The sequence below is a fragment of the Pithys albifrons genome, chromosome 3 (assembly GCF_047495875.1).
Source record: "Pithys albifrons albifrons isolate INPA30051 chromosome 3, PitAlb_v1, whole genome shotgun sequence".
NCBI classification, from domain to species: domain Eukaryota; kingdom Metazoa; phylum Chordata; class Aves; order Passeriformes; family Thamnophilidae; genus Pithys; species Pithys albifrons.
Window position 1 is genome coordinate 88,597,576 of NC_092460.1, and position 27,218 is coordinate 88,624,793.

The 27,218-nt window shown below is 41.6% G+C and overlaps 1 protein-coding gene across 5 annotated transcripts in view; it reads left to right on the top strand.

The window, feature by feature from the left end:
* SRPK2 (SRSF protein kinase 2) overlaps window positions 1–27,218 on the top strand; it is a 143,743-nt gene that overhangs the window by 39,414 nt on the left and 77,111 nt on the right. The window contains exon 1 of one of the 5 annotated variants that reach the window (XM_071552662.1): window positions 12,424–12,558. The exons of 3 other annotated variants lie outside the window; for them this stretch is intronic. In XM_071552662.1, coding sequence (XP_071408763.1) covers window positions 12,521–12,558 — 38 coding nt within the window. In that variant the 5' untranslated portion in view covers window positions 12,424–12,520. Of the gene's footprint in view, window positions 1–12,423; window positions 12,559–13,058; window positions 13,133–27,218 lie in introns of those variants that run through there. One more of the 5 variants, XM_071552661.1, reaches the window with a different exon arrangement.

Genomic DNA, 27,218 nt, shown 5'->3' on the forward strand with positions numbered 1-27,218 from the left:
AGATGTAATTTAAGAATAGGTAGATCCATTTACTTAAATATTTTAAGATCATAAACAGGTGCAATATTAACAGACAATCATATTTGTTCTCAGGCACAATCGTTACAGCTTTATGGCTGTTACTGGGTGTGTGTGTTACAATAGACAAGCATTTCCTTCTGTGCAGTATCCCTGGGTTTTCTTGCTTTTCCTGGCGGTGGCTCTGGCAGCAGGAAGGCAGATCCATGTGAGAGGGAGGTGTGATTACAGTTAATGCATTTCAGATGGCTGGAATGTGGTGGTGGTTTTATGTTCTGCCAGTTGGGTGCTTTACCAGAGACAGCAAAGGTGTGTGCATGTGCCACGATCCAAAGCCTTTACCTTGCAGTAATTGATGTTGGTCTGACAGGCTCTAACAGGACTTCAGTGCTCTTCAAGGTTTGTATTGGTCCTCAGGTTGTCTTATCAAAAGAAACAAGCTGCCAAGAACATGCTGAAGGATGGCTGACTGGTCAGATACAGAATCTCTTGTAATACTGGGAAGGTTGCTGTGAGACAAATCTTTAATATTTCCTTCAGTGGTGATTGATACTCAGAGCCTGTACCACTTAGTGGAGGTGGTCAGGCTTATTTACACAGGAGTTTTGCTGTGTCCAAGTGTAAGAACTAGAGGTAAACCCGGGAGTATTGGATGTTTTATCATAGACTCATAGAATCAGTTGGGTTGGAAGAGACCTCTGAGATCAAGTCCAACCCTTAATCCAACCCCACTTTGATTGCTAGATCATGGCACTCAGTGCCACGTCCAGTCTCACTTTAAAAACCTCCAGGGTTGGAGAATCCACCACCTCCCTGGGCAGGCCATTCCAATGCCTGACCACTGTCTCTGTAAAGAACTTCCTGATATCCAACCTAAACCTCCCCTGGCAGAGCTTAAGCCCATACCCTCTTGTCCTACTGTTGGTTGCCTGGGAGAAGAGACCAATCCCCACCTGGGTACAACATCCTTTGAGGTAGTTGTAGAGTGATCGGGTTTCCCCTGAGCCTCCTCTTCTCCAGGCTAAACAACCCCAGCTCCCTCAGCCTCTCCCCATAGGACTTGTGCTCAAGTTCCTTCACCAGCCTCATTGCTCTTCTCTGGACCCGCTCCGGCACCTCAATGTCTTTCCTGAACTGAGGGGCCCAGAACTGAACACAACACTCAAGGTGTGGCCTCACCAGTGCTGAGTACAGGGGAAGGATCACCCTTACGGTGCGTGTGGCGTGGTACGGCTGGCGTCACTATCCTGGGTTTGGCACTTTTAATGGCTGCTGAGGATGGCCCTTTTACTCTTTTTCCTTCTTCATGTAAAAAACCTTTCTGTTTCTCTCTTCTCCTTGTCTTGTTCTTTGTAGACAATAAGGGACATCTTACATGGAGTTTGACAGAGACAACTGTAACCTGCCTGATGTTCCTGCAGAGTTACACTTTGTGTGCTGATCACCACATGGACCCATGTCCCTGTGAGACACAAATCACTGCTGAAATGGAGAGGTTTTTGGCTTGCTTTGTGCTTGGGATGACATGTGCTTTTTTGATGGAGCTTTTTCTGAGTACTGCTTGTACTCTGATGAGGCCAGGAAAGGTGAAACAAATCCTGTCTCATGCTCATTTTCTAGAGGAACTGAGCTGAGAACATCCTCTTTGCATCCAAGAATTCAAGGAGTGTAAAAGCCTGATGAACCACTGGATAAGAAATGTTGAAAACTTTGCAAGAGTATTTGGAAAAGCCAGTTACATAGATACTGTAGTGATCATCACAGTATAAAAACTTAAGAAAAAAATTCAGTGAATGTCATGTCAAAATATCTCAAAGCTATTTCTACTATAAGGATTTCTAACTGTAAAATTTGTGACAAAAAGTAGAAAATATGAAGCAGTGAAGGATGATAAAAAAGTAAAATGTGGGAGAAATTCTAACCTGAAGTTTAAGATTATAACGTGTGTTCAATAATTGTGACCCAGTTTAATCCTTTTGGGTAAATCATGTAGATTCATCTCCTAGGAGAGGCAGGAATCTGTGTGCAAGATCCTGTGAGTCACTGCTTTACTCTTTATAAGGTAACATTCGCTTGACTTGGTTTGGATGAGCAGAAACCTGTTTTTTCTTTAAGACTGGAATTTAATTTGTCTTTGTGCTACATTAGAACAATTTATTTTTTTCTTGAATTTTGAAGAAAAAGCACAAAACAAATGAGTGGAAAAGTTGTAGTAGTTGAAAATTTGAACAGCACCTAAAGCATTTAGACAAATTATGGTCCAGAAAGAAAATGCTATTATCATAAGGATCCTAACACAGTTATAATTTTACATGGGATTGTAAAAGGAATAAATTAGAAATATTTTGGATTAGAAATCAGAAATTATTCATTTTGTCTAGTGAGTTAAGATGGTAAAGAGATTAGAAGTGATGTAGCTTGAAGGTGTCAAACACTCCATTATTTTGCTGGAGGTTGAATTTTTTTCAACTTTGGCAGCAAAGGTGTCCATCTACACTCAGCAAACCATTTGCCTTGCTCTAGACCAGGTTTGGAAAATACAGCTAATGACTTAATGTGTTGTAACTAAAAGAGTAATAACTTCTTAAATCACTCTTTCTCTAGCTACCTAATGTCCAACTGTTTCCATATGGAGATGTTTTTTGCCTAGTAATAGAAAGCAGTTGGCAGCTGATTTTAAAGAACAGGAGGCTACATTTTAACATACTTAAAATATTTTGGGGGTTTTTTTGCCACAAAATGGATAAACTTCTAAACTTTCTGTTTTCCAGCAGCTCTAAGAAATTTTGTCAACGCTGTCCCTGTCCTCTCCAAACAAAACCTTTCTCATGCAGGTTAAATACATATAAATAATAAAGTTCAGTATATAAATAATTAGGAAATAACAAGTACAGTCATGTTTGGGGTTAGTAGTGCTTTCTTTGGAGTCCTTTACTGGTATTTAATATGACAAGTAGTTATGCAAAAAGAAGTTTAATTTTTTTCCTTTGAAGAATGGCTTTTGGTACAACCACAGATTTTCAAACAAACTTTTGGCAGAGTTGTTTATTGGCCTGAGGTGGGAGGAGAGAGTGAAAAGCAACAACTTGGTGCTGGCCATACATCTGGTACAGCAAATGCTGCCAGACCCAGCAGAACTAGCAGAATGAAGAATTCCTCTTACTGTCATCTTTGTGTTTCAGTAAGCACTTTATTAATGAGTTGTACAGTCTGGCAAAAGATCAAATGCAAGATTATGTCAACAAGGCTTAGTTAAGTTATGTGGGTGACTAAAAGAAATTCAAATTCATTGTTAGGCTTAACTGTAATTCTTCCCTGTGTTCATAATGGGCTGTTTGTAGAGTAACTGTAGCATATCATAATGCTTTTCTTCTTAAACACTTAATGCTTCTACAAATTTATCTACAAACTTTCTTCAGAGATTTCCATATATAATTTGACTATATAAAAAATTCTTCGGAGGTATTACTTATGTGACTTAAGTATTTAAACAAGTAAAAGACAAATTCATCTGTGTATTTTGTGTGCTTTCTTCCTTCTTGGAAAAGCAGAAACAAACTTGATTGTATTGTGGATGTTCTCAAGGTTCTCATTTCCACTCTTGTGATCTGCAGCATCTGTTTCCTTCTACCATGTTTCATTCCTCTCTGTATCCTGTGTTTTTCAAGATACTTCTCATGGTGAAGATTCAGTGAAATGAAGTTTTAAAATAATAGGACTGTTGTTGCTATTTTTCTTTAATAAAATACCCTTTTTAAGTGAGTCCTGAATGAATGATTTTCCATTTTCCTCTGCAAAAACAAGGCAATGACTACCATTAAAGGTATGTGAAGGTGTATTTCTGTCTTTCTGGTTCCCTTTGGCCTCTCTTCACATTGAGAATAGTGAACGGGGTGACATCAGACTGGCAACCTGTCACTGGTGGGGTTCCACAGGGCTCCCTTTTGGGACCTGTGCCCTTCAACATCGTCATAAAGGACTTGTACTGGAAGGGATATTGAGCAGGTTTGGAGACAACACAAAACTGAGAGGAGCTGTTGAGTGCCTCAAAGGCAGGAAGGTCCTGCAGAGAGACCTTGACAAGTCAGAGGACTGGGCAATGACCAACCACACGGAGTTCAGTGAGGGGAAGTGCCGGATTCTGCACCTGGGATGGGGCAACCCTGGATGTACAGACAGACTGGGGAATGAGATGCTAGAAAGCAGTGCCATGGAAAGGGAGCTGGGGGTTCTGTTTGATGGGAAATTGAACGTGAGCCAGCAGTGCCCTGGCAGCCAGGAGGGCCAACCCTCTCCTGGGGGCATCAGGCACAGCATCGCCAGCCGGGCGAGGGAGGGGATTGTCCTGCTCTGCTCTGGGGTGGCATCACCTGCAATATTGGGGCACTTTGAGGCACCGTGATATGAGAAAGATATTAAGCTGTTAGAGAGTGTCCAAAGAAGGGCAATGGAGATGGTGAAGGGCCCTGAGGGGAAGCGTGTGAGGAGCAGCTGAGGGCACTTGGTGTGTTCAGCCTGGAGGAGACTGAGGGGGGACCTCACTGCAGTTACAACTTCCTTGTGAGGGGAAGAGGAGGGGCAGGCACTGATCTCTGCTCTGTGGTGAGCAGTGACAGGACCCACAGGAATGGTCTGAAGTTATGTCAGGGGAGGTTTAGGTTGGACAATAGAAAAAGATTCTTCATCCAGAGGGTGGTTGAGCCCTGGAGCCCCAGGGCAGTGGTCACAGCACCAAACCTGACAGAGCTCAGAAGCATTTGGATGGTTCTCTGAGGCACATGATGTGACTCTTGGTGATGATCCTGTGCAGGGCTTAGAGTTGGACTCCAAGATCCTTGTGTGTCTCTTCCAACTCAGCATATTCTGTGATTCTGTGATTGGGTTTTTTGTTGTTCTTGGGTGGTTTTTTTTTTGTTTTGGTGTTTGTTTGGGGTTTTTGTCTCTCTATTTTTTCCCCTCTGTAGATAGTGGCTCCTATTATGTGTGGCTGCTGAGCTGAGTGTGAACAGAACCCAGCTGTAGTTGGACTTGTGCAGTGTATAGAAAAAAAAGGATCTGTACTTCCCTTTGTATCTTTTATACGGTCCCTACGACTTGTGTGTGGGATGAGGGGGTGTTTTTTTAAAACATACTTTACATTCAGAGCAGTAACTAAAACCTGACTCTTACAAAAACATTTAAAATGCAGTGCATTTCATTGTTACTGACTTTTTTTAGACATCTCTTCAGGAAAGGAGGGAGTTTGCTTTATCATTTTGAAGTAAACAGCTTCTTAAAATGGTGATTTTAATATTTCAAGTATAGCATAACCTTAAAAGTTCTATTGTAATTTCCTCATGCCCTGAACAGAAATATTACTTAGTATACTGAAGAGGAATAATCCTAAAAATATTAATGTAATCTCCCCAACAGGAGATTGCAAACATCTGGTTTTCTGTCGCTTATTCTTCAGTGAGACAGTCACTGGTTTGTGTGTCAGCATTGCTGTGAATGTCATGCATGAGAGACCTGAAGACATCCACAAAGCTAATATTTTTTTTCTCACTTCAAAAGCTTAATAACATCTGGAAGAACAATTTTACGGAAATTATACTTTTCATGCTTCCATACTACCCTATTTAGTATTGATATGTTTATCAAATTTAGGCTTGCTCTGTGTTTGTGCCATTTTGAAACACCTTGTGCCAGAGCCTGTGATTCCAGCAGTCTTTTAGAACTATTTATTTAAAATTACATGACCTAAAACACATCAAGTGAACCTCTCAAGTTGTGTGTAAATCTGCCTAATTTTGTCCAGTGGTACCCAGTGCCCCATCAGGAGAATTTTAATTTATTGCTGCCTTCTGTACTGTTTAACATGTTGTTTGTACAAGAGTTACCCCCAGCTCAAAACACAGATCTGTCCACAGGCATCACATTAGTGGTACTGAAGTTGCTAATGCATTTCATGACTTCACAGCTGAAAATTTAATGAAAACAGGTCATTTGATTAATTTACTTTGTGTAATATTTTCAGGTGTGTCTCTATATATGGATTTGGGAAACAGCAGGATTATTTCTTTTAACAGTAACACTGGAGGTGGTCAGTTTATAGCAGGATGAGGGTTTTATAGGCCAGTGGGAAGATCCAAGCAGCTGTCGCACTAATGTGACATAAGGATGGAAAACACACTGGAGAACAGACAGGATGGATATTGATAGGCAAGGAGATGTTTAAAGATAGTGTAGAAGAAAGACTAAAAGCACCTTGAGCTTGTGTCCTAACATATATACCACACGGAAAATGGAAGAAAAGCACTAAACCTGTTAGTTTATGATCAGGTTAGACTAACAAAACATGTGGATGAGCCCACTTACTAATTAAAAACTAAGTATATTTTTCTTGCATCTGTTGAGTATCATGTTTATTTTAAAAAGAATGCACAGAAATTTGGGTGGCAGGGGTTTACATGGCAAAAAGTTGAAGGTACTTCTGTTTAGCTGCCACGTTGTGTTTTCCCTTTCTCTCAAAGGTGGGGCAGGGAGAAGCTGTTTTAGTTGTTCTGCAACAGTGGATCTCTGCCCTGGATAAATTTAATACATGCACTGTCAGTAAGATATTTTAATCTTGACTGATGAACATGTTGTAGACCATTGAGATAATCTGTTTGTGGTAGACATGATTAAATTTTTAGTGAAACAGTGACTTCTGTCAGTTGACTTTGAAATTGTGGTGACTCTGATATGTACCCATATGTCACAGGGAACAGTTTGTGCGGTGTCATATACCTTGTCTGCACTTTTCCATCTGTTCTGGAGCAGCATCTGGGGGTGTGGTTTTTTCTTGTGTTGTGGTGAGCTCTGCGTGGTTTTAGTTGATAAAAATAAATAAATAAAACTCCGGGCTAGTTCTGCTTCCCTGTTCTTTTTTCCAGATTATGTATATATTCCTCAGAGATTCCTAGTTTTCTCATATCTGATTTTTTTCTTATTCACATTGTTGAAATAAAAGAACTTCTGTTCTTTGTCTTGCATGAAGAGTTTCTTCCCTTACCCTTTCTCAAGTGGTTCGTTCTAGATTTGCTGTGGGGAACCTCAGGTTTCTTGGAGCCTTTGGCTGATGCTCTCCAACAAATCCCCTTTGACTTTAGAAACTGCAGCATCTCTTTGTAGAACTCTCCGTTTTTTTCCAAGCCTTTTGTCTTTTATTTTTAGACAAAGCAAATGATCTTTCTCTAAAAGGAGATCCCTTCCTGTTTTAACTTAATGTGGTGTATTTTTCTCTGGTCTAACACACACCTGACACCTGAGCATTTCAGACAGACATCCAGGCTGAAAAAAAATTCCGAGCACAGATCCCTCTAAGTGGTTAGTTTTTGCTTTGCTTTGGTTTAAAAAAATAAAAATCCTGACATTTATGAAGTCATTTTGGGCAGTGCAGAGCCTTTCTGTTTTTTGTTTTCATTCAATCACAGCTTGAATAGTATGGCTTTAGAGACTTAGTGTATCTGCTTTGCTCAGGCCTTGGCTGAGAGCCAGTTGTCTGCCACTCAATTTGTACACAGTGCAAAATTACTGAAAGTGGGCTGATAAAGTGCATGGAATGACTGAGGAGTTGGTGACAATGACACTGCCCAATCATTTATATAATAATTTATGAAAATAATTTATTGTTATTCTGTAACTGGAGAAATCAGTTGCATTAATGGCTGCTTTGAGATTTGCAAGGACTAACTTTCATTCAATTTCATCTTTTTATCAGCCAGTGCCATGATCTGTTCTTCTGGGTGTGGTTCTACTTACAGTGCTATCTTTTTGTGGCCTCTGAAACTGGGACAGTGCAAAAATCAGTGAGAACTGCAGTGGTTGCTCACTGAGCAGAGGTTCCCTGCACCTCTGGTGCCGATCACCACAGTCACCTCATTAACTCGGGGGAGCGTTAAAGGTGTGTTTGTTGGAGTCTGTGACAGGTGCTGGTGCTGAAGAGCCCGGTTAAAGGTGTGTTTGTTGGAGTCTGTGACAGGTGCTGGTGCTGAAGAGCCCGGTTAAAGGTGTGTTTGTTGGAGTCTGTGACAGGTGCTGGTGCTGAAGAGCCCGGTTAAAGGTGTGTTTGTTGGAGTCTGTGACAGGTGCTGGTGCTGAAGAGCCCGGCAGTCCCCTCTGCCACGGCAGCTGAGACCAACAAAAAGTGAAAGTGCTGCTTCTCTCTGTCAGGTTGGAGGGTCTTGAACCAAGAGGCCTTCAGGAAGAGTTGTTGAATTGAAAAACTTTCCTTTTTCTTCTCTGTTTTTTTTTTTTTTGCTTTGTTTGTTTGTTCATTTTGTTTTGTTACTTTTAACAAATATTGCTGTAATTTGCATTCTTTTGGACACGAAGGCTTGAGTGGGTGGCACAGTAACCATAATTTGAAGGATTTTTTTCTTCTTTTTTTATTATTTGGACTTGAGATGCAATTTATATATTCTACTAAATTCTGTAATTGAGCCCAGATTTCTGGATGTGTAAGTTATAAAAAATAAAAAAAAACAAGTGATAATGTTGGTCTTTCTGCAGCCTATTACTCTCTTAGCCTAAAGGCACTGAGTGTAAAACTCATCTGTTTTATTTTGGGAATATTATTTCCATGATCAGTTTTGTATCAGGAGTGATAAAGATGGTATCAGCCTGACCTTCATGGTGCAGTATGGCTGTCCAAAGCTGCAGATTTGCTTTTAAAAATTAACAAAATGGGTCCACTTGCAGAAGTCTTAGATAGCAGATAGGTAGATACCTTAGACAGGTAAATCCCCAAAACGAAAATACTTCAAGTTGACAGCAGAGAAATAAGGGAAAGAAAGAAAAGCCTCAAAACCTTGTGATGGAAGTTTTATCAGCTTGTGGGATGGAGTGCTCATTAAGACACTAGAATTTCTTTTTTCCCATGAAGTCTTATTTTAGTTCTTCTTACAGCTATATTAAATATATCTTTGTTGCCACTTGGTTACCAAAAGTGAAACTATATTATATTCTAAAATACCATTACAAAGAAATGTTTTTGAATCTCTTGGAGCATCCAGAGACTTAAAGTTTGCAGTGAACTGCCTTGTATTTGGATTTTGTTTTTAACATCTTGTAGTGTATTGTTAGGAATAAATAAAGTCTTAAGTGTAATAATTTCTAGATATCTATTGAAAAGCCTGTTTTGACCACTTTATTTCAAACTATGGATTTTGTTTGGCTATAAATATCTGCCTTGTTGGTATCCATTTTTATAATCAATTTTCAATTTCAACAGGCTTAAGCATCTTCAGAAGGAATTTAAAAAATTGTTGGATTATGACATTGATGAATATATTTATATTAGTTTATATTTATATATATTTATGTATTTGTATTTGAGACTGGATGTGGCACTGAGTGCCATGATCTCGTAATCACAGTGGTGTTGGAGGATCAAGGGTTGGGCTTGATGATCTCTAAGATCGCTTCCAACCCTGTTGATTCTATGATTTATAGTCAGTCCGTGTCAAAGATCTTGGTAGGGGAAATGAGCTTTAGTTTGCATCTCAAAATTCTCAACTATCTCTCTGTCCAAAAGGGAGGGTAAGCAATAGGGAGCACTGCCTTCTAACACTCCTTCATAAAAAAGGGTGTGGAGGAAAAGTGGAGTGCTAAGGGGATAAACTTTCTCCACAAAGTTGTTGAAATTTCTTGTCTATACTTCAAAAAATTCTGTAATGTAGCTTTTAGCTTCTGGTACTGACAACACAGATGTGTTACCACAATGGGTAATGAAAGCGTCCTGTTCTTGTTGACCCATACTGGGTCAGAGTATGAGGAGAGAATCCATAAGGATTTGCAGGTGTGCTGGTCCTAAAAAAAAATGGAGATGTACTTTCTTTTAACCTGTATAATATGAAGTAGTCTATTTTCAGAGACTTGTCACAGTATTTTTTCCTGGATTTCTTAAAAGCAGTGTCTTTCTGAGAAATATTTTTGCAGTGTTCTGAATACCTGGTTGAGTCCTGCAGGAGATGTTTTTGATCATACTGTTCTTTGGTCTATTGATCTTGTGCACTGCCTTCATACAGTTTAAACATAAATATGTTGGAAAATACTGTGTTATGATAACTCTAATATTACACTTGTTTAAAACAACTAAAATGAGTAAAAATGTATGCAGGGCATTTCATAATTTGTGTGATCAACATCGATGTCCTATGTTGCACTAGAAATCTGTTTTAAAGTAAGTGTGATGGTACAGTTGAAAATGAAGAGGTATTAAAGCTGCTTGTGGAGCCTTTATGCAGTACAGCATAATTCTTAACACATTGCATGGTTTTTTAGTGTGAGTGTGTCTTTCAGTGATTGGGTGGCTACTCAGTGTTTTCACTTCTTAGCCACCATGTGGGTCTAAGTTGTACTTAGATATATTTGAGTACAAAAGTAGGTAATTTTGGTGTTGGGGGTGCTCAGTGGTGTTTTATGATAGGTTGTTGGGTTGGTTTTTAATGGGAAAAAAACCCCAAACAGTACCCCAGGGCATGTAGTTGATGCTGTCACTCCATTTTGTTGGCTGGAGAACTGAGGCACAGAGGGAAAGATGCACGTGGTGGCCTAAATGAGAACTGCTACAGACCTTTGGTAGTGAGGTCCAAGAGAGCAGAGGAGCAAGCTTATTCTTTAGGGGGCTGCAGTTCTGGAGCTGCCCAGAACCTGGGAGGTTTCCTAGCCACAACCTGGACATTCCTGCAGCTGCTTGGACTTCTGCCTGGGCTGGGATGTGAGTCTGGGTATGCAGAGAAGTCTCCTGGTAGCTGTGACCATAGGAACATCTGCTGCCTGCCATGGGCTGTGGTAAAGGAAGGTCTTTATGGTCCTTGCAGTCACACAGCAGGGCCAGTTGTGGACATACTGAAATTTCACAGACACATCTTCAAAGTTCTGAGAAGCATGTACTTTGGATGCAAGAACTGAGATACTTCTTGGATGTGCTCTGATCAGTATCTTTTGGAAAGAACAAGTGGCATATGTTTAACAAGGTGCTGATCACTGCCAGCTTGCAACCCTTCCACCAGAGCACGAGGGTGGTAAACTCATTCAAGTGGTAGTAATATTTTTGTAACTTTGGTTGGAAAAAGAAATCTAGTTATCCAGTTTCTCTTCTGTTTCAGAAATTTGAGGCTTTGTACCTGAGATATGTGTAAAGAGAGGAAGTGAAGTCAGATTAAAGCTCTTCCATCATGGAATGGTTACTCCCAAACAGTTGAAGCTTTCTGTGGCTGTAAACAAGTGGACATAGTCTTAGTGTTGCACAGGTCTCACCAGCATTTCCATAGGTGGCACTACGGTCTCTGGCGAGAACGGGATCTTAAAATGATGCTCACATCTATGACATGGTTCTTTGGTTTTTTTGGGGGTCACAAACCTCTTGACTCCAGAACTCCTGGTGCATTCACTTTCACAGTCTCTGTTCTGCTTCCACAGGATCCTGTGCCGTGAGTGGCAGGCATATCTGCCCCCGGGGACAACCTCTCCAGAGTGTCTGTGCTGGGTGTTTGGGGAGCAGGATACCAGCCTGGGCCTTACCGTGCTGGATGGTGATCCCGGGATCAGGCGCATCCCCCCGGGGACAGCTCTCGGGGTGTCTGGGCTGGGTGTTTCGGTAGCAGGGTACCAGCCCGGGCCGTACCATGCTGGATGGTGAGCACAGGATCAGATATGCCGAGTGGGAAGGGATCCAGAGGGATCCCGGCTCCTGGCCGTGCAAAGGATCGTTCCCAGAGTCCCACCACGTGCCCGAGCGCGGTGTCCAAGCCGTGTTTAAACTCTGCTGGTTCGGAGCTGTGGCCGCTGCCCTGGGAGGCTGTTCAGGGCCCAGCACCCTCCGCGTGGGTTAATAGGTATTTTTAAAAAGGGGGAAAAAAAGGAAGAAAAATGAAACTCTGCTTTTCAAAGTGTATTTGGAAGGCATCAGAGGCACTAAAAACCCAAATCCGGCTGTGCCTGGCATTTTCCATGTCTGCTTTCTCACCCGCGTATGGAAGTAGTGATTTAATACCTCGTTCTTTGTGACAAAAACGATTCAAAGAGCCATATTTTTCAGGGCTCTGGATGCGGCGGTTCTCGCGGGTGTGCCGCCCATCCCGGCGGGTTCCCGGGATGCCGATCCGTGCCGTGGATCCCGCGGGTCGGCGCTTCCCCCGCGCCAGGTGCCCCCTGGTCCCCCCCGCCCCGAGCGGCGTGGGCGGTGGTGCAGCCCCCGCGGGCCCGCGCGGCCGTGTGGCGGCGCGGCGCCCCCCCCGGGTCGGCGATGGTTGCGCCCGGCGCGCGCGGCCGTGTGCGCGCGCGGCCCCGCGAGCGCGGCCGGGCCTCGCAGAGCGCCGCGTCCCCACGGCGGAGACCGCGCAGGGCAGGGCAGGGAAGGGAAGGGAAGGGAAGCGGCGCCTCCGGCACGGAGCGGAGCGGAGCGGCGAGCGCAGGCGGCGGCCGCGGTGAACCTTCTCTGATTTTTCCAGAAATCAAGCAGAAGACTGAGCTGCTGATGTCAGTTAACTCTGAGAAGTCGTCCTCTCCAGAAAGGTACGGCCGCATCCCCGCCCGCATGAAACGCAAAGGGTTCTCCCTCTGCTCCTCCTGCTGCTGCTGCTGGTCCGCGCTGCTGGCATTGTCCGCCTGCTGCATGCTGGGCATGCTGGCCCCGGCTGCGCCCGCTCGCACGGCCCCGCCGCGCCGGGAGCTGGTGGGCATCGCCGCCGAGCCGTGCGGGGCAGCGTGCGGGGCCGGGCCGGGAGCTTGTGTGCATCGCCGCCGAGCCGTGCGGGGCCGAGCCGCACACCCTGTACCGCACCGGGAGCTTGTGCGCATCGCCGCCAAGCTGTGCGGGGCCGAGCCGTGCGGGGCGAACCGGGCCCGGCCGCGCTCACCCCGCACCGCGCCAGAGACCTGCCCGTGCCCGGGGCACCACATGCGACTTGGTATGGTGGGGCGTTCCGTGCCCTGCTCCGTGCAAAAGGGAGTGTCCCTTGGAAAGTGGCTCAGGAATCGCAAATCCCCCCCTGATTAGTCACATTCTGTAAGATAGATGCGATCCCTGTGCAAGTCTGTGCTAGGAAATGGAGCAGTCGCTGCATGCAGTAATGGTTCGTGCCTGCAGGTAAGGACAAAATGACTCAGAAGTGTTTTTAAAGCAATTACTTTATCTGTCAATCATATCAGTGCAATTTCAAGTGGCTGTTTCATTTTTAAAGAAATCCTTAAGAGGTACTAAATGAACATTAAGTTTTCTGACGTGAAATAGCCTCCTGGTGATTATTTTGTTGATTTTAAATAATCCAGCCATGCCCGCTTCTGTTTTCCTTGCAAGTGAATTTTAGGGGATTTTTCTTTTTCAAGCTGCTTAAATCCACAGAAATGTATCATATTATCCCCCAGAATTATTTACAATAATAATTTTGGCTGTATGCAAAAGACTCTCCCCCCAGATATTTTTGCCATTTTAATATTGGACATCGCCTAAAAAGGTATTATTAATTTTAAGCACTCAAACTGTTTATTAGACTGAAGTTACTATCTAAAGTGTATTTCATTGAATGGCTCAGCATAGAGTATGTGATAAGGCACTGAATGGTATCTGAAGGAAACAGGGTAAAAGACATCTTTCAAAATGAAAGAGTGCTGTGTGGCGTGCATGATTTAAAAAGCCAAAATGAGCTATTTAATTTGATTTATATTTGTGTAAGGTACATAGAAACAAACTGCATTGCCTTTCACCAGCTGTAGTTATAGCAAAATACCAGCAGTGACAGATACAGAAAATGGTGGGGGGGAATGGGATAAGTCACCTTTCCAAAATGGAGAAATATAAGAAGGGCTTTGAGAGAGATTTTATTATTTATTTGTTCGAAATCAAGAATTATGAGAGAAAATGTGAATGTTTGTTAATCTTTATCCCACCCTTATGCTTAAAATTTTTAAATACAAGACTCATAAGATGGAGGTGACAAGGGAGGATGATGGAGTGAAAATAGTAAAGGAAACAGGTGTTAACTTGATTTTTGGAAAGACTTTTGTTGGCATTTTTGTGGGGGAATTTGGTTAATAATACAGATATTTATTTTATCAATGTGACTGATCTGTAGCACCCTGCAACTGATCGGTCTGGTTTTGAGCAGAACATGCTCATAGTTGAACTGATGGTAGTCCTGGATGAAGAGGTCCTTGTAAATGACCATAACACACAATTAGAAAAAGATGCATTTGTCTGAGATTCATTTGAAAGCCATTCATTACAAAGTAAGATTTTTTAACAGTATGATGTGTTATCCTACAACAAAGATTGCAATGTGAATATTATATATGCACATAGATTTCTTCTAAGAATTTAAATATATGGTACTGTTCACTTGGGAGATTGATTAGACATATCAACTATGTGGTCAGTTATAAATGAAAACAACTTTATATGTTACAGGAGATTTATTTTTTTTAAAATAACCACATTCTTTTCACCTATCTAAAAATAGATTGAATTTTTTTGCAAGCTGTTATGAAACAGTTCTGGCTATCCTATTAGCTGGCAGTTCCTTTCAAGGCCCTTTGAAAATTGATATATAAGAATTTTTTTTAAAAAATAATGATAATATCGAGTGTCTGAACTGCTGAACTGTGCCTGGTTTGCTCTGTAGAAAAATTGCAGTGCGTGCTGGTACTGTACAGATATGAGAATAATATGCATGTTTTTGGCAAACACAAAAAGGCAACACATACTTGCATAATTATTTATTGCCAATTTTACCCTTGCTCCCAGTGGTTGGGCTTTTTGAGAAGCTTGAGCTCTGTGTGGGAATGTTGGGTGGAAGATCCGAAAGAGTCCATGGCTTGTTCCTTGTTTTCCACGCTAGCAGAGGCTGCCAGACAGCGCTAGCATAGCTGGAGGGGAGGGGAGAGAGGTGCTCTGAGCGCTTGGGGAAACCGATGAAATGGGAATAGGGAAGCAATGAGAGAGAAGCCCATTACTTGCCTCTTTCTTTGGTTGGTCTTTGTTTTTACAAGACAGTTTAGTGTTTGTAGGTTTTCCTGCTCATTTGGCAAGTTCAACGTGCTGTCACGTCCTAATGATGAGAAGGAAGCTGGAATATAATGGATGGTTTGGCTGTTATGGAAGCTCAGCATTTTAGAAATCCTGCAGTGCTCTCTTAGGATAGTTGTTGTGTTTTTAAGAGGCTTTTAGGAGACATTAGCAAGAAGGATGAACCTTTTTGTTGAGGAACCTCTGAGATATTAAAGAACACTGACAGCCCTGAGAAGTAAATTAATACAAGCCTGAGACATGTTTCATAGATTCATCCTCCTTTTCCCTTCTCCTTAGGAAAACTGTGGTTGGAGATGTGAGAGTGTAAGATGCCTGTTTCTTGGTTTGTTATGGGATGTTTCATTAAGCCGACACAGACAACATCTCCGAGTCCCAGATTTCCTTGTGGTTGGTGCTGCCCGTGTGTGTGTTGGCAGCCTGTGCCAGTCCTTGCTCCCTGTGGATAAGGTATCCCGGGAAACTATGTGTGTGTGTGTGCACATGGATGGGGGATGGATCGGGTAACCTACTGCAGCCTGTGGCACTGAATTGATCTGTTGGCATGTCTGAGCTTTAAGGAGACCATGGAAATGTGTTCCTACGGCATGCTCACAGCGTGGCACACACCTGATTTCTGTATCTAACAGGCAGTAATTTAACTACCCCCGTGTTCACCTTTCCCTGGAGGCTGCCTGAAGTGCCTGGTCCAAGCCTTGCAAATGCCATGAGGAAGCAAATAGCAGCACACAGATGGAGGAGGATGGTCTTCAAGGAGCCCTCCAAGAAAGCAAAAATACTTTGGTTTCTGTGGTATGAATTATGCACTCATCTGCAGTATAGTGACCCCTTTGAGCTGCACAGATTTTCTTTTTTGCCTTTTTGAGGGCTTTGTGGAACTGTTGGCAAATTTCTTTTTTGGTTTGAGAAAGGTCAGTTCTTCCACCTGGATTACTTTCTTCTCTTTAGACTGCAAACCTAGCACATGTGTTATTTTTCATACTCATGTTTTAGGACAAAGAACTCGGTATTTTTTAGATCTGATTTTGAATTCTAAGTTTGTCAAGTAGCAATGCAGTTTGACTATGGCGTAGTTACCAGTAAAGGTTATTAGCAAGGCTCATCAGTCTCAAGTGTTTGACCTGCTCCTTGTCCCTCTTTCTGCAAAGGCTGCATATGAATGTTTCTTTGAAATGAGTTTCTGCTTCAGTGTTTTTCAAAAAAATTAAAAGCAGCCACTCACGAGCAGTCTTAAAATAGATAACTGGTGTGTGTATAATTCAATTTTTGTGGGGTTTTATAAATAATGGTAAAGGGAAAATAGTTTCAGATGACAGTAGGATAGTCAAGTGTGTGTTGATCAGTGTGTAGAAGTATTTGGGGTGGGTGATGCAGCCTAAGTTTAAGGAATGATGGTTTTGGTCTGGGTTTTTGGCATTTTTTTATCCTTGGGCTATGTACACCCCTCTCTCTTTGTAATTTATCTTTGCAAAGCAAATTAATGTATTTCTCAGTGCTTTTATGTGGTTTCTTCATCAGATCATGCCAAGAATGCAGTCAGGGATAAAGTAAAGGACAAAGAAATCTGAAATAATGAGGAGGAAGAAAAGAGATGGAGACTGAGTACCGTCTAGTTCCTTTTCTAAGAGAACCTAATGTTAGTTGTTGGAAGAGGTGTAGTGAAACAAGTTATGATGTTAAAAGATTTCTTCAGGTTTAGAAACATGAGAGAATGTTACTGTTCTTCTTTGTCTGTTGTTTTCTTTTTTTAATTTAATTGTGGGTGCACTACTTCTAAGGCAAAAGTGTAACTTGTAATAAAATATAGAAATAATGTTCACAAGTAGAAGCACCATCAGCTCACAAAATTCAACATGAGCTGACATTGCTGTGTGTCAGATACATATTTTTGAGTAATTATGAGGTAACAGAGAATTATAAGATAATGATTCTATTATTTGTTACTAACATTAAAAAAAAAATAATTACCAGAATAACTATTTCATCAGTTTCAGTAACTTTTAATCACATTGTCAAAATACTTTATTTTCCTTAGCTGTCTTCCTGCTTTACTTGTTCTTTTTATATGGTAGAAGAAATATTGTGTAGCTTCTATTTCAGGACAGTCCACATTTATTTTTAGTAATCATACAACTATAACTTTTCTCTCTTGTTTAATATATGATAACAGTGAACAGTGTATTTTTGTTTCCTTTTTTATATTTCCCCCCAAATGACAAACTAACACTATTTCTTGTATTTGATCTCAGAAGCAGAAAGAAACTCATCCTGTCTTTATGTGGGCCTGAAGCTGTTTGGCCAGGGAGGCTCTTTATTCTACCACCAACTCTGCTGGGTGACAGTGTGCTGATCAGTGCTTAATTTTAAACTACCAGTCCCAGACCAAAATAAATCCTATGGTTTATATGTTTTTCTTATTAAAAGTTTCACGTTCTCATTGTTTTAGCATGCAAGGCTTTTAAGTGAAGTATGAAAGGGATGTGGAGACAAGGAATGCTGCAACGTGCCATGTCCTTGTGAAGGAAAGAAATGGAAATAGCCTGTGTGGAATCAGTCACTTGTGGAACATGTTTTTAACTTGAGGTGGTATCTTTAGGGGACATTGCACTCTCTTTAGAGCTTGCAGTACTTCTATCAGTTTATCAGTAAGTTTTGGAAAGATTGAGGATTTGAAGGGTATGTTACTTGTCAGTGATAGACTTTATTTCTGTGTCTGGAATTTCTGCTCTAAGTAAGAAAATTATGTACTTTGATATGTAATCACAAATGAAATGTATCATTAGTATCCTTACTATTCAAATGGTCTGTGCAGTACTTCATTTATTTATCATTAAGAATTTTTCATCATGTAGGTATTTATGAGGCATTTATTACAGGGAAGTTTCTAATATTCCCTGTGAAAAATAAAATCTCATGTATTGTCACTTCCTCTTGGTTTTGGGGAGTTGTACAAGGTTTTCCTATATGAGAACTGACTCAAGCAATCCAGTGATGATTAGAACACAGCTATTTAATGGTTAAAAAAAAGTAAAAAATTAGAAAACTGTGACTTGCACAATATACCTTCTAAGGTATTTTTAAGTATTCTGATTCTGTTTCAGGGTAAAATGTCGGGGAAAAAATGAGAGTCATTTTAAGCAAAGTATTGCAAATTAATTCTGTTTCATGACTGAATTTTTTTACCTAATCACTCAATCACACCTTCACTAAAATGTCCACTCCAGGTCCTTAGACAGATGGTAAGGGAATTTTACCTGATAGATGATACAAAACAGTGTATAAGTATGCCCAGTGAGTGCATTTCTCTTGTTGCCGTGCTGTCTTACAGGATAAACTAATTTGTGATTTTCTCCCTCTTTACCTTATATACACATACATATTATATACTCACAAATCAATAATATTTAGACATTTATATAATTCAGTAAATTTATTGTATTGTGATGTGTGTATTTTCATGCATCTGCAATTGATGTAGTTACCAAGGCATGCTAGCAACAGATTAAGCAAATGGATGCCAATTCAGGCATTCCATTTTGTTGCATATGTTGTGTATTATAAGCATAATACCAAGAAATTGTGGCATCTTTCAGCTTCTGATTTGATGTGAATCCTGCCATACACTTTGGGGGATATCCAAACTTTCCAGCTGACTGCAAAGTACCTTTTCTGTCCAAAGGGTGTTAATGAGCAGAAGGTCTTTCACTAGTTCTGTCTTCAGGAATTTTACTCTCCTGAGCCAGTATCTGCCCTTGGTGCTTCTGTATTTTGTTCAAAACTCACCTTTAGTCTTAGGCATACTGACAAAATCTAAACAGTCCCTGTTACCTTAAAAACAAATCTGAGATGTTTCTCATCCAGAGTGCCTGCCAAAGTCATGCTGTTGTTACTTGGTGGATAGTGAATTGCTGTTTCCTTCTCTTTTGCTTCACTCACTTTCCCTCCTTTTATTCTTAAAAGCTCCAGTTATGAAACAAACGTGTGGAATTCCAAGCTCTGCCTGTTCCATATGCTACAAGTGAGGGAATGCCAGTTGTTTATCAAGTTTGTCTAACCATCTTTCCTTGTCTGATTATAGCTTTAGATCAGTCAGGTTGGTTGATGCTTCTCTTTCTTTACTGGACAGTGTTCAAGAGCACCAGAACCCATGTAGATGTTCTATTTGTGTGAAAGTTTTTGGCCATTGTGTTTAACAGGACGTTTAGAAGGCACTTTAAATAACCTCTCTGCACTCATAAAAATGTCCCAGTTCTGTCCTGATGTCTGCTGAAACAACAAATGACTGTAAATTGGCACCCTCGTTTACTAAAAAATTGTATTTTCTTCTCGAGACATTTTGAACCATCTGTATTTTAGTGTTGTGCTGAAGTCTTGAAGACTTCTTTTCCAAAACTTAAAGCATAATTCTGTGGAAAGGAGAATTTCTTAAACTTACTTGATAGAATGTCATTGGAGTAACATGAAACCTTCTAAGAATTCAGTGCCTTGTTTTCATTAAGCAACTTCCTAATGCCCAAGCCTACTGGGATGTTCAGAGCCTTCCTAAGAAGGCAAGGACCTGTCCTTGCTTCTGTTACTCAGTACTGTTGTGCATGGTGATAAGTTTGTATCTTTTCTGGGGATAGCAGGTCGTATTAGTGCAGAAACTCCTGTTAAACTATGTCTGTCTTGTGTTGTCAAAGCTTAAGTTTTGGCAGAAACTGGTAGAATTGTTTTTGTCATTAATACTACTAGAAGAGACAGTACTATTTTCTTTTGTAACTGCTGTGTCAGAATATCCAGCAGTGGTTTTTTTGTGGAGGTGGAAAGGCAGTCTGAAATTCCTGTGGGTTTCAGCAGATCTCTGTTCTGTTATTCTGTGTCCAGCAGCAGGACCTGCAGATTCTCCTCCTCTGTCACCTTCAGCTGCTGGAGGGACTGTCCACAGAGCACCCAGTTCCTGCCATGCTTGCATTCCAGACAGACGTGTATCCACTTCTGTTTATTTCATGGCATGAACCAGAATGGGAGATGTTTGGAATTAGCTCAGCTCTTTATGAATCCTTCTATAAAAGGATTACCTTGCCCCTCGGAGACCACGTGTGGTGGTTTCCTCTGAGTGGTGCTTCGTCATCCCCAGTATGACAGTGTAAAGCCTCTCTGACAGATCCTGTTGCATATGTGACAAGAATCAGGAATTTCCACTGCTGCTCAGTGTCTTAGCTATGAGAAGTGCCTGCTCTGAGAAGACTAATAAAGCTTTGGTCCAAGACTTCCCTAAGATATGAAGAAGATGAGCAACTGCAATGATTCTGAAGTGTATTTTTATCAATTAAAAACTTCATTCTGTTATAAATAAGAGTACAAACAGTCTTCATGGTCTTAGAAGTCTCACTTGGCTCCTTTCCAGGTAATTAATGTTTCAGAGTATTAGTCTAGAAAGCCAAATAAAAAAAGATTCAGCCTTCCTCAGAGTGCTTTCACAACAGAAGTGAAAGAACGCAGAAATTAAAAGAAATTACCAGTAATCAAGGAAAAACCCTTCCTCTTTCTGATGAATAGTTTTGGTGTCTGTGGGTGGCTTACCAGTATGATGAATTAGCTTAGACCCCGTTCCTTGGGCATCCCAAATACAGTATGCCACCAGAGAATGCTTTTTTTTTCCCTTTGTGCAGACTACTAATACTTAAAGGTGTTGCTGCTTTTTATGGAAATCTGTTGACAGGTTTCTCCAAGGCAAACTTATTAAATATGCTCTCATAGTTGAATTTAGATCTACCTTGTTTCAGTTATATTTTTGCTTTATTTCTGTTACTCTTCTGTTACAATGGTGTACAGTTTAATCCTGACTTGGAAAGAAAACGTAAAGGAAAGAACTGGTCAAGATGCTTTTCAAACGTGTTTAGCACATAGGAATTTCAAGGGCTATTAAAAGAACCAAAGGTCAACCAGTTGAAGTAGAATGGTGTCCAAGAATGCCAGTACATTTTTTGACTATCATTGAAATACTCAGAGGTTTACAAAATGCCATAGTGAAATTGCATGGAGTGTGTTCCAGTAGATGCCAGGACAACTTAAGCAGTCTAGTAAAAGACTTAAGACACCCCAAATTTGAATCTAAGGCAGATTTAGATACTTCACCTTCTGAGTGTCACTGATAGCTAAGAAACTTGCTAAGGGTATGTGTCCTTTTAGCCATGCCAGTTGTCAGAGGTAGCCAGACATGGAGGGCTCTGGGTCCCAGGGGCAGTCCCTCCTGTCGGAGCTAAATGGGTAAGTGCAAGGCTGCAGCAGTTCTGTGTCCCCAGGGCCAGCAGTGAGGAGCTGTTCCCAGCAGGGGTGTGTGCAGGCAACGTGCTCACTACAGAAAATGCATACACAGCTGTCCATGCAGATCAGCAGAGACTCAAATCAGTGCTGTTATTGGCACCCACTTAAACACACACAGCAGTCAAGCAAGAACTGCACGGACAGCCCAGTCCTTTGCCTCCCTTCCAGCTCCTCAGGATTGAAGTCCACTAATGGAATATTCACAGAAACACACGTGTGCTATGGGTACTCCCAGCAGCTGGTTTTAAGTGGTCTGTGAAGTTGCTGACGCCTTGACCATTGACTGGCCAGTCTGGCTTGAAGTTGAGTTACGTTCACACCTACACACTCAAAATAGAAAGTGCATCCACAGAGAAGACACATACAGGGTTTAATGACACTATGGGATATACTGTCGTGGTCAATGGCAGGGCTTGGTCAGACAAGTGCACTGACCAGCAGCTTGTTTGCACTGAACCTGCCCTATTTATCCTTCCTTGCTGCTGTTATGCCATGCTTATTTTTCCTTTATCCATCTTTATACATGTCTTTCTCCACCTCTAGTGCTTCCCATAAACAATATCGTGGTGTTACACAATCCCAAAAATGTTTTTCCTCCCTATATACCGTAAGAAGTCCTATACCCCTTAAGACGATAACCTTTAATTTTCAAGGCATTTTCTGGGGAGTTTCATCCTTGACTCATCTTGATGGGTTTCACACTGGAGGACTGTGGTCTGATTGATGGTCGTGGGAGTAGCTGATTCATGTGCTCCATTTTACTGTTGAGGTTGTTAGGGTTTATCTTTTGTTTTTCTGTTTATCCTCGCTGGATCTGTTTCTATCCTGATTAGCTTTTAATCAGATAACCTAACACTGGTCTCCCAGGGACCTAGTAGTACCTGTCAAAACTGGATCTAGGTCTGTTTGGAGTTTTGGCCATCTGATATGGGCATCCAGAAGATTGGCATCAGCTGAGGATACAAAATGCACAAATGCCTTGGTACTACTTCTCAGTCTCCTGGAAGTTCAGTACTGCAGAGTTTTGTGTACTATTTAATTCCTATTCAGTTTATAGACCTGTATTTCTGGAAAGGAAAAGTGAGGTTTCTTTTTACCCATGTGTTAAGATATTCTCTGAGCTTGGGCTCAGAGCTACTGGGTGTGTTAGGGTCACTCATCTGATGAAGGCAAAGCTCATCAGTGGCCAAAACCAAGTAGTGCTCCTTACTCTGCTGAAGTGGTGTCTGTGCTTGTTGCAAAACGCATTTGAGGTAACACAGCACAGGGATGCATTATAATAGCAAGCCGCTCTGAAGCATAAACCATCTCACTGGACATCCTGCCTCTCTGTGTTCTGGTCCAGAAAAGAGCTGTCTGATAATAGCAGACAAAAAGTGCCAGTTTAAAATAAGATAAAAAAGCAGTCTCATCACTCTCATTCTCCACAAGGCTATGTCTCCAAAGTGGACTGAGGATCAGTTGTTAGTGTGAGAGATTGCTTAATTCCTTTGCAAGGTGACTGAGCAGGCAACAAACATGGAGCCACAACGTGTGGTGCTGGCCAGTCTCTGGCTATCTGACCTCTGTATCCAGAAAACTTGGCATGTGTTGCTTCTGCTCTCAGAGCCCAGGACGTAGCGAAGACTTGAGGCGTTGCCAAGTTGCTTCTTTCTGGAAGAGAAATAATTATGTGATCTGAAGGTTGTGAGATTTGGTGTGTCTGTATGTGCAGCGCTGTTTATTTACACAAAACCTGTAAACAGATCTCTGTTTGCTTGAGCAGAGTAGAAACAAAGTGCAACAAGCAGCTATTTTGCTGATGTTTTCAAGTCTGCCTGTCTGGCAACTACTGTACTTGGCCCCCTTAAAATTAAAAAAAAAAAAAAAAATTAAAAAAAAATAATGCCCCAAAACCCCCACGCAACTCTCTCCTGGAATCACAGGCACAGCATTTTTGCTGGTTTTTTCTTCCTGCTTTTTCAGCTGTTGTGTAAAAGACCTAATGTTCCTTTTTTACTGAAACTGAAAGGGGGGTATTCAGCTCAACCATCAGCCTTGATTGCAGCCAGATACTGAATGCTTTAGAGAGTAACTTGATCACAGACATCAATTTTTTAGGATTACAATTCCATACTTTAAAATATAATTTTTATTAAAAGTCTTTATGCACACTGTAATACCTTTATTAGCTTTCTGGACACTGCAGCTTGTTCTTAGGTTGTGTTTTGTGGCATCTGAGGACTCCTGCCCTTTACTGCAAATAGCTCTTGTCAGACCTTTCCCATGGACAGGTGTGAGCTCTTTTAAGATCTGTCTTCCAGGGCTTCTGCCAGATTTTCACTGGATTTCTCCAGGGCAGGAGTGTTTAGATTTAGTCCATTCTGGATTTTGGTTGTTGCTTTTTTTCCCCCACTTCTAAATGATTGCTTTTCTTCTTGAAAGTCTGGCTAGGTTATCACCTGGTGCTTCATCCCCTTGCTGGGGTGGTCTGAGCCTGTGTGAGTCAGCTGGAGCTGCCATACATACTGTCTTCCTCGACTCCAGAAAGCTTCTGAAATAACAACTTCTTGGCTTGCTAAACAGCTTCTAAGACCTGGTTGTTTTGTCCACTTCTAGCAGTTCATGTGTGTAGTGTTGCCTACAAAATGTAATCCAAGATTGAACTGCAGTGCAGTTTTATATGCAAATAATATAATAGGAGGTTTATCCTAGAGTTTTCCTGTTACTTCCCACTCCAGTCTTTATTCTTGTCCCTTGTTCAGGTAGCATCTGCTCACAGTCCTCTGTCATCAGTTTGTTTTATTACTTCATACCTTTGATTTTGTGCTGGTGATGTGAACATTTATTTTAAAGTATTGATGCATTGAAAGAGTTGCAGTATATGTGAAGTGAGAGTCAGAGACATGAAAATGCAGCAGGACTTCACTTTTGCATATGTATATATGTTTGGTAATTCAGTTATCAGCTTGTAATGGTTAGAGTTCACAAGAGAAATAATACAACTTACTGTGATGCAGCAAAAAAAATGGTCTAAGTATATATTGAAGGACAAAAATGTTGTGAGGCTTACATTATACTCAACACTGCTGAGGAGGCCCTCCGTCCTTTCATCTGGGTTGTTGATGAGCAAGTTGAGCAAGACTGGACCCACTGACCCCTGGGAAACACCACTGGCTACAGACCTCCAACTAACCTGTGCCCCTGATCACAGCTCTGCCATTCTGCCAGTTCTCAGTCCACCTCCCTGTCCGTTCATCTACCCCACACTTCCTGAGCTTTCCCCTGAGGGTGTTATGGGAGTCAGTGTCAAAAGCCTTGCAGAAGTCAAGGTAAATGACATCCACTGCTCTGCCCTCTCAGCCCAGCCAGTCTTGCCATCACAGGAGGGTGTCACATCAGTCACACGTGATTTACCCTTGATGAATCCATGTTGACTTCTCCTGATAACCGTTTTTTCCTCCACATGCTTAGAGATGCTCTAGGTATTGCTGTGCAAGGATTTACTTGTAAGATACTGTGGTTTTGTGAGGATAGGCACATTATAATAATTAGTGGGCTACATCTATTTTTATTCAACTGTTTATAGTGTGTGTAGTGCCACACGTAAATGGATCCTGGCGAGTTGTTTACTTGATTAAAAGAGAAAAGGAATTGATCTGGCTAATTTCAATTTTTGTTCTCAAGTAATCTAGTGCTTTTTTTTTAACCAAGTCTTCCAGAGCTGGAAATCAGAATTTTGTAATTTAAAATACAAGGGAAGACTGGAAGTCTCCAAGTTTCTTTCTAACTATTTTTGGCATGTTTGTTGCTGTTGTTACCATTGAATCCTGTAATTCAATAGCAAGACAAAAGTCTGCTTTCAATTACAGTGTTATTTCACAGAAGGCAATAGAAGTTACTAAAACTGGTGAAATATAGACTGGCTTCCTTGTGCCAGATTGGAGGATTTAAATCCCTGTTGTGTAAAGGTGTGGGTGATGTCAACAAAATGTCAATAGAGGTGATTTGTTTGGAGTGAATCAGTAACTGGATAGGAAGGTGTAAACTTGAGAGTTTGTAAGTCATCTTTTTTTTGTTTGTCTTGATTTGACTTCAAAGTATGAACCACTAGGAATCATGGAATACACTGTGTTAAAGGGGAAAAATGCTTTGGGTTGGAAGGGACCTTCAAGACCATCTTGCTCCACCCCTCTGCAATGGGCAGGGACACCTCCTACTAGACCAGGTTGCTCAGAAATCCCATCCAGCCTGGCCTTGAACACTTTCAGGGATGGGGCATCCACAGCCTCTCAGGGCAGCCTGTTCAGCGCATCAGGACCCTCATACTGAAGAATTTCTTCTTAATGTGAACCTGCCCTGCTTTCTGAAGCCATTCCTGCTTGTTCTGTCATTACATGCCCTTGTACAAAGTCTCTGTCCAGCTCTCTTGTAGCCCCCCTTTAGATGCTGGAAGTGCTCTCAGGTCTCTCCAGAGATGCCTTTTCTCCAGGCTCCAACTCTCTCAGCCTGTCTGCATAGCACAGGTGCTCCAGCCCTCTGATCCTCTTTGTGGCTTCCTCTGGACTGCAGCAGGTCCCATGGCCTTACGATGTTGAGGGCCCCAGATTTGGATGCAGAACTCCAGGTAGGAGTAGAACAGTGAAGTAGAGGGGAAGGATCAGCTTCCTTGACCTGCTGGCAACGCTGCACTTGATTCAGCCCAGGATATGCTTGGCTTTCTGAGCTGCAAGTGCACGTTGCTGGATTGTGTCCAGCTTCTCATCCACCAGCACTCCCAGGTCCTTCTCTCCAGGGCTGCTCTCAGTTCATTCTCTGCCTGGGCTGTGTGTTTTGGATTGCCCTGACCCATGTGTACCACCTTGCCCTTGTCCTTGTTGAACTTCCCGAGGTTCTCACAGACCCTCCTCTCCAGCCTGCCCAGCTTCCCCTGGATACCATTGCTTCCCTCCAGCGTGTTGGTGGGACCACAGCTTAGTGTCATCAGCAAACTTGCAGAGGGTGCGCTCAGTCTGCATTGCTGACAAAGGTGTTCAGTAGCATCAGTCCCAGTCCTGACCCCTGAGGAACACCAGTCCCCACTGGGCTCCACGGGGACATCGAGCTGTTGACCACAACTCTTTGTGTGCATCCAGCCAGTTCCTTACCCACTGAGTGGGCCCTCTGTCACATCCATGTCTCTCTAGAGACAAGGATGTTGTGTGGGCCAGTGTCAAATGCTTTGTACAAGTCCAGGTAAATGATATGAGTCATTTTACTGTTGCAATAAATATTTCATTTGTCGGTATCTTTTTTCTTAATTTTATGGGCTTCCTGCTAGCTGAGTTGGGGAAATACATCTAGATATTACCAATTACTGCTCCAGTGTTGCTGACATTACTAGTTTAATTTTTACAAAATCTGTTGAATATACTGTCAATATATCTATTGAATATGCCTTTTGCATAAGGCATATTGTGCATTGCATAGGGTTTCTTTTATATTGTTTTGGGTTTTTTAAAGTTTTAGTCAATTGCACATTGTTGTATCTGCATAATTCAGAACAGTCCAACCTCTTGTTGTACTGGAATCCGTAAACATAATTAGGATGATGATGGTGTTATGGTGTAATTAGGTTTGTTGACAATATAAACACAAAGGGAATGTTTCATTCACGGGAGATGCTAACACCTCTTTAATTGTATAATTGTGATGTGTCTATTTTAAAGTTTTCTTTCAAGTTATTTGATTTTTCTAAAGGACTTAGGGATTCTTACTGTGAAAGATCCATATTATAGGTTTCTTCCAAACAAAGACGTAGAGACAAGGTATGTGTACACTCTGAAGAGAAGGATTTTTTCCACAATTTTTGTTTTTTAGTAGC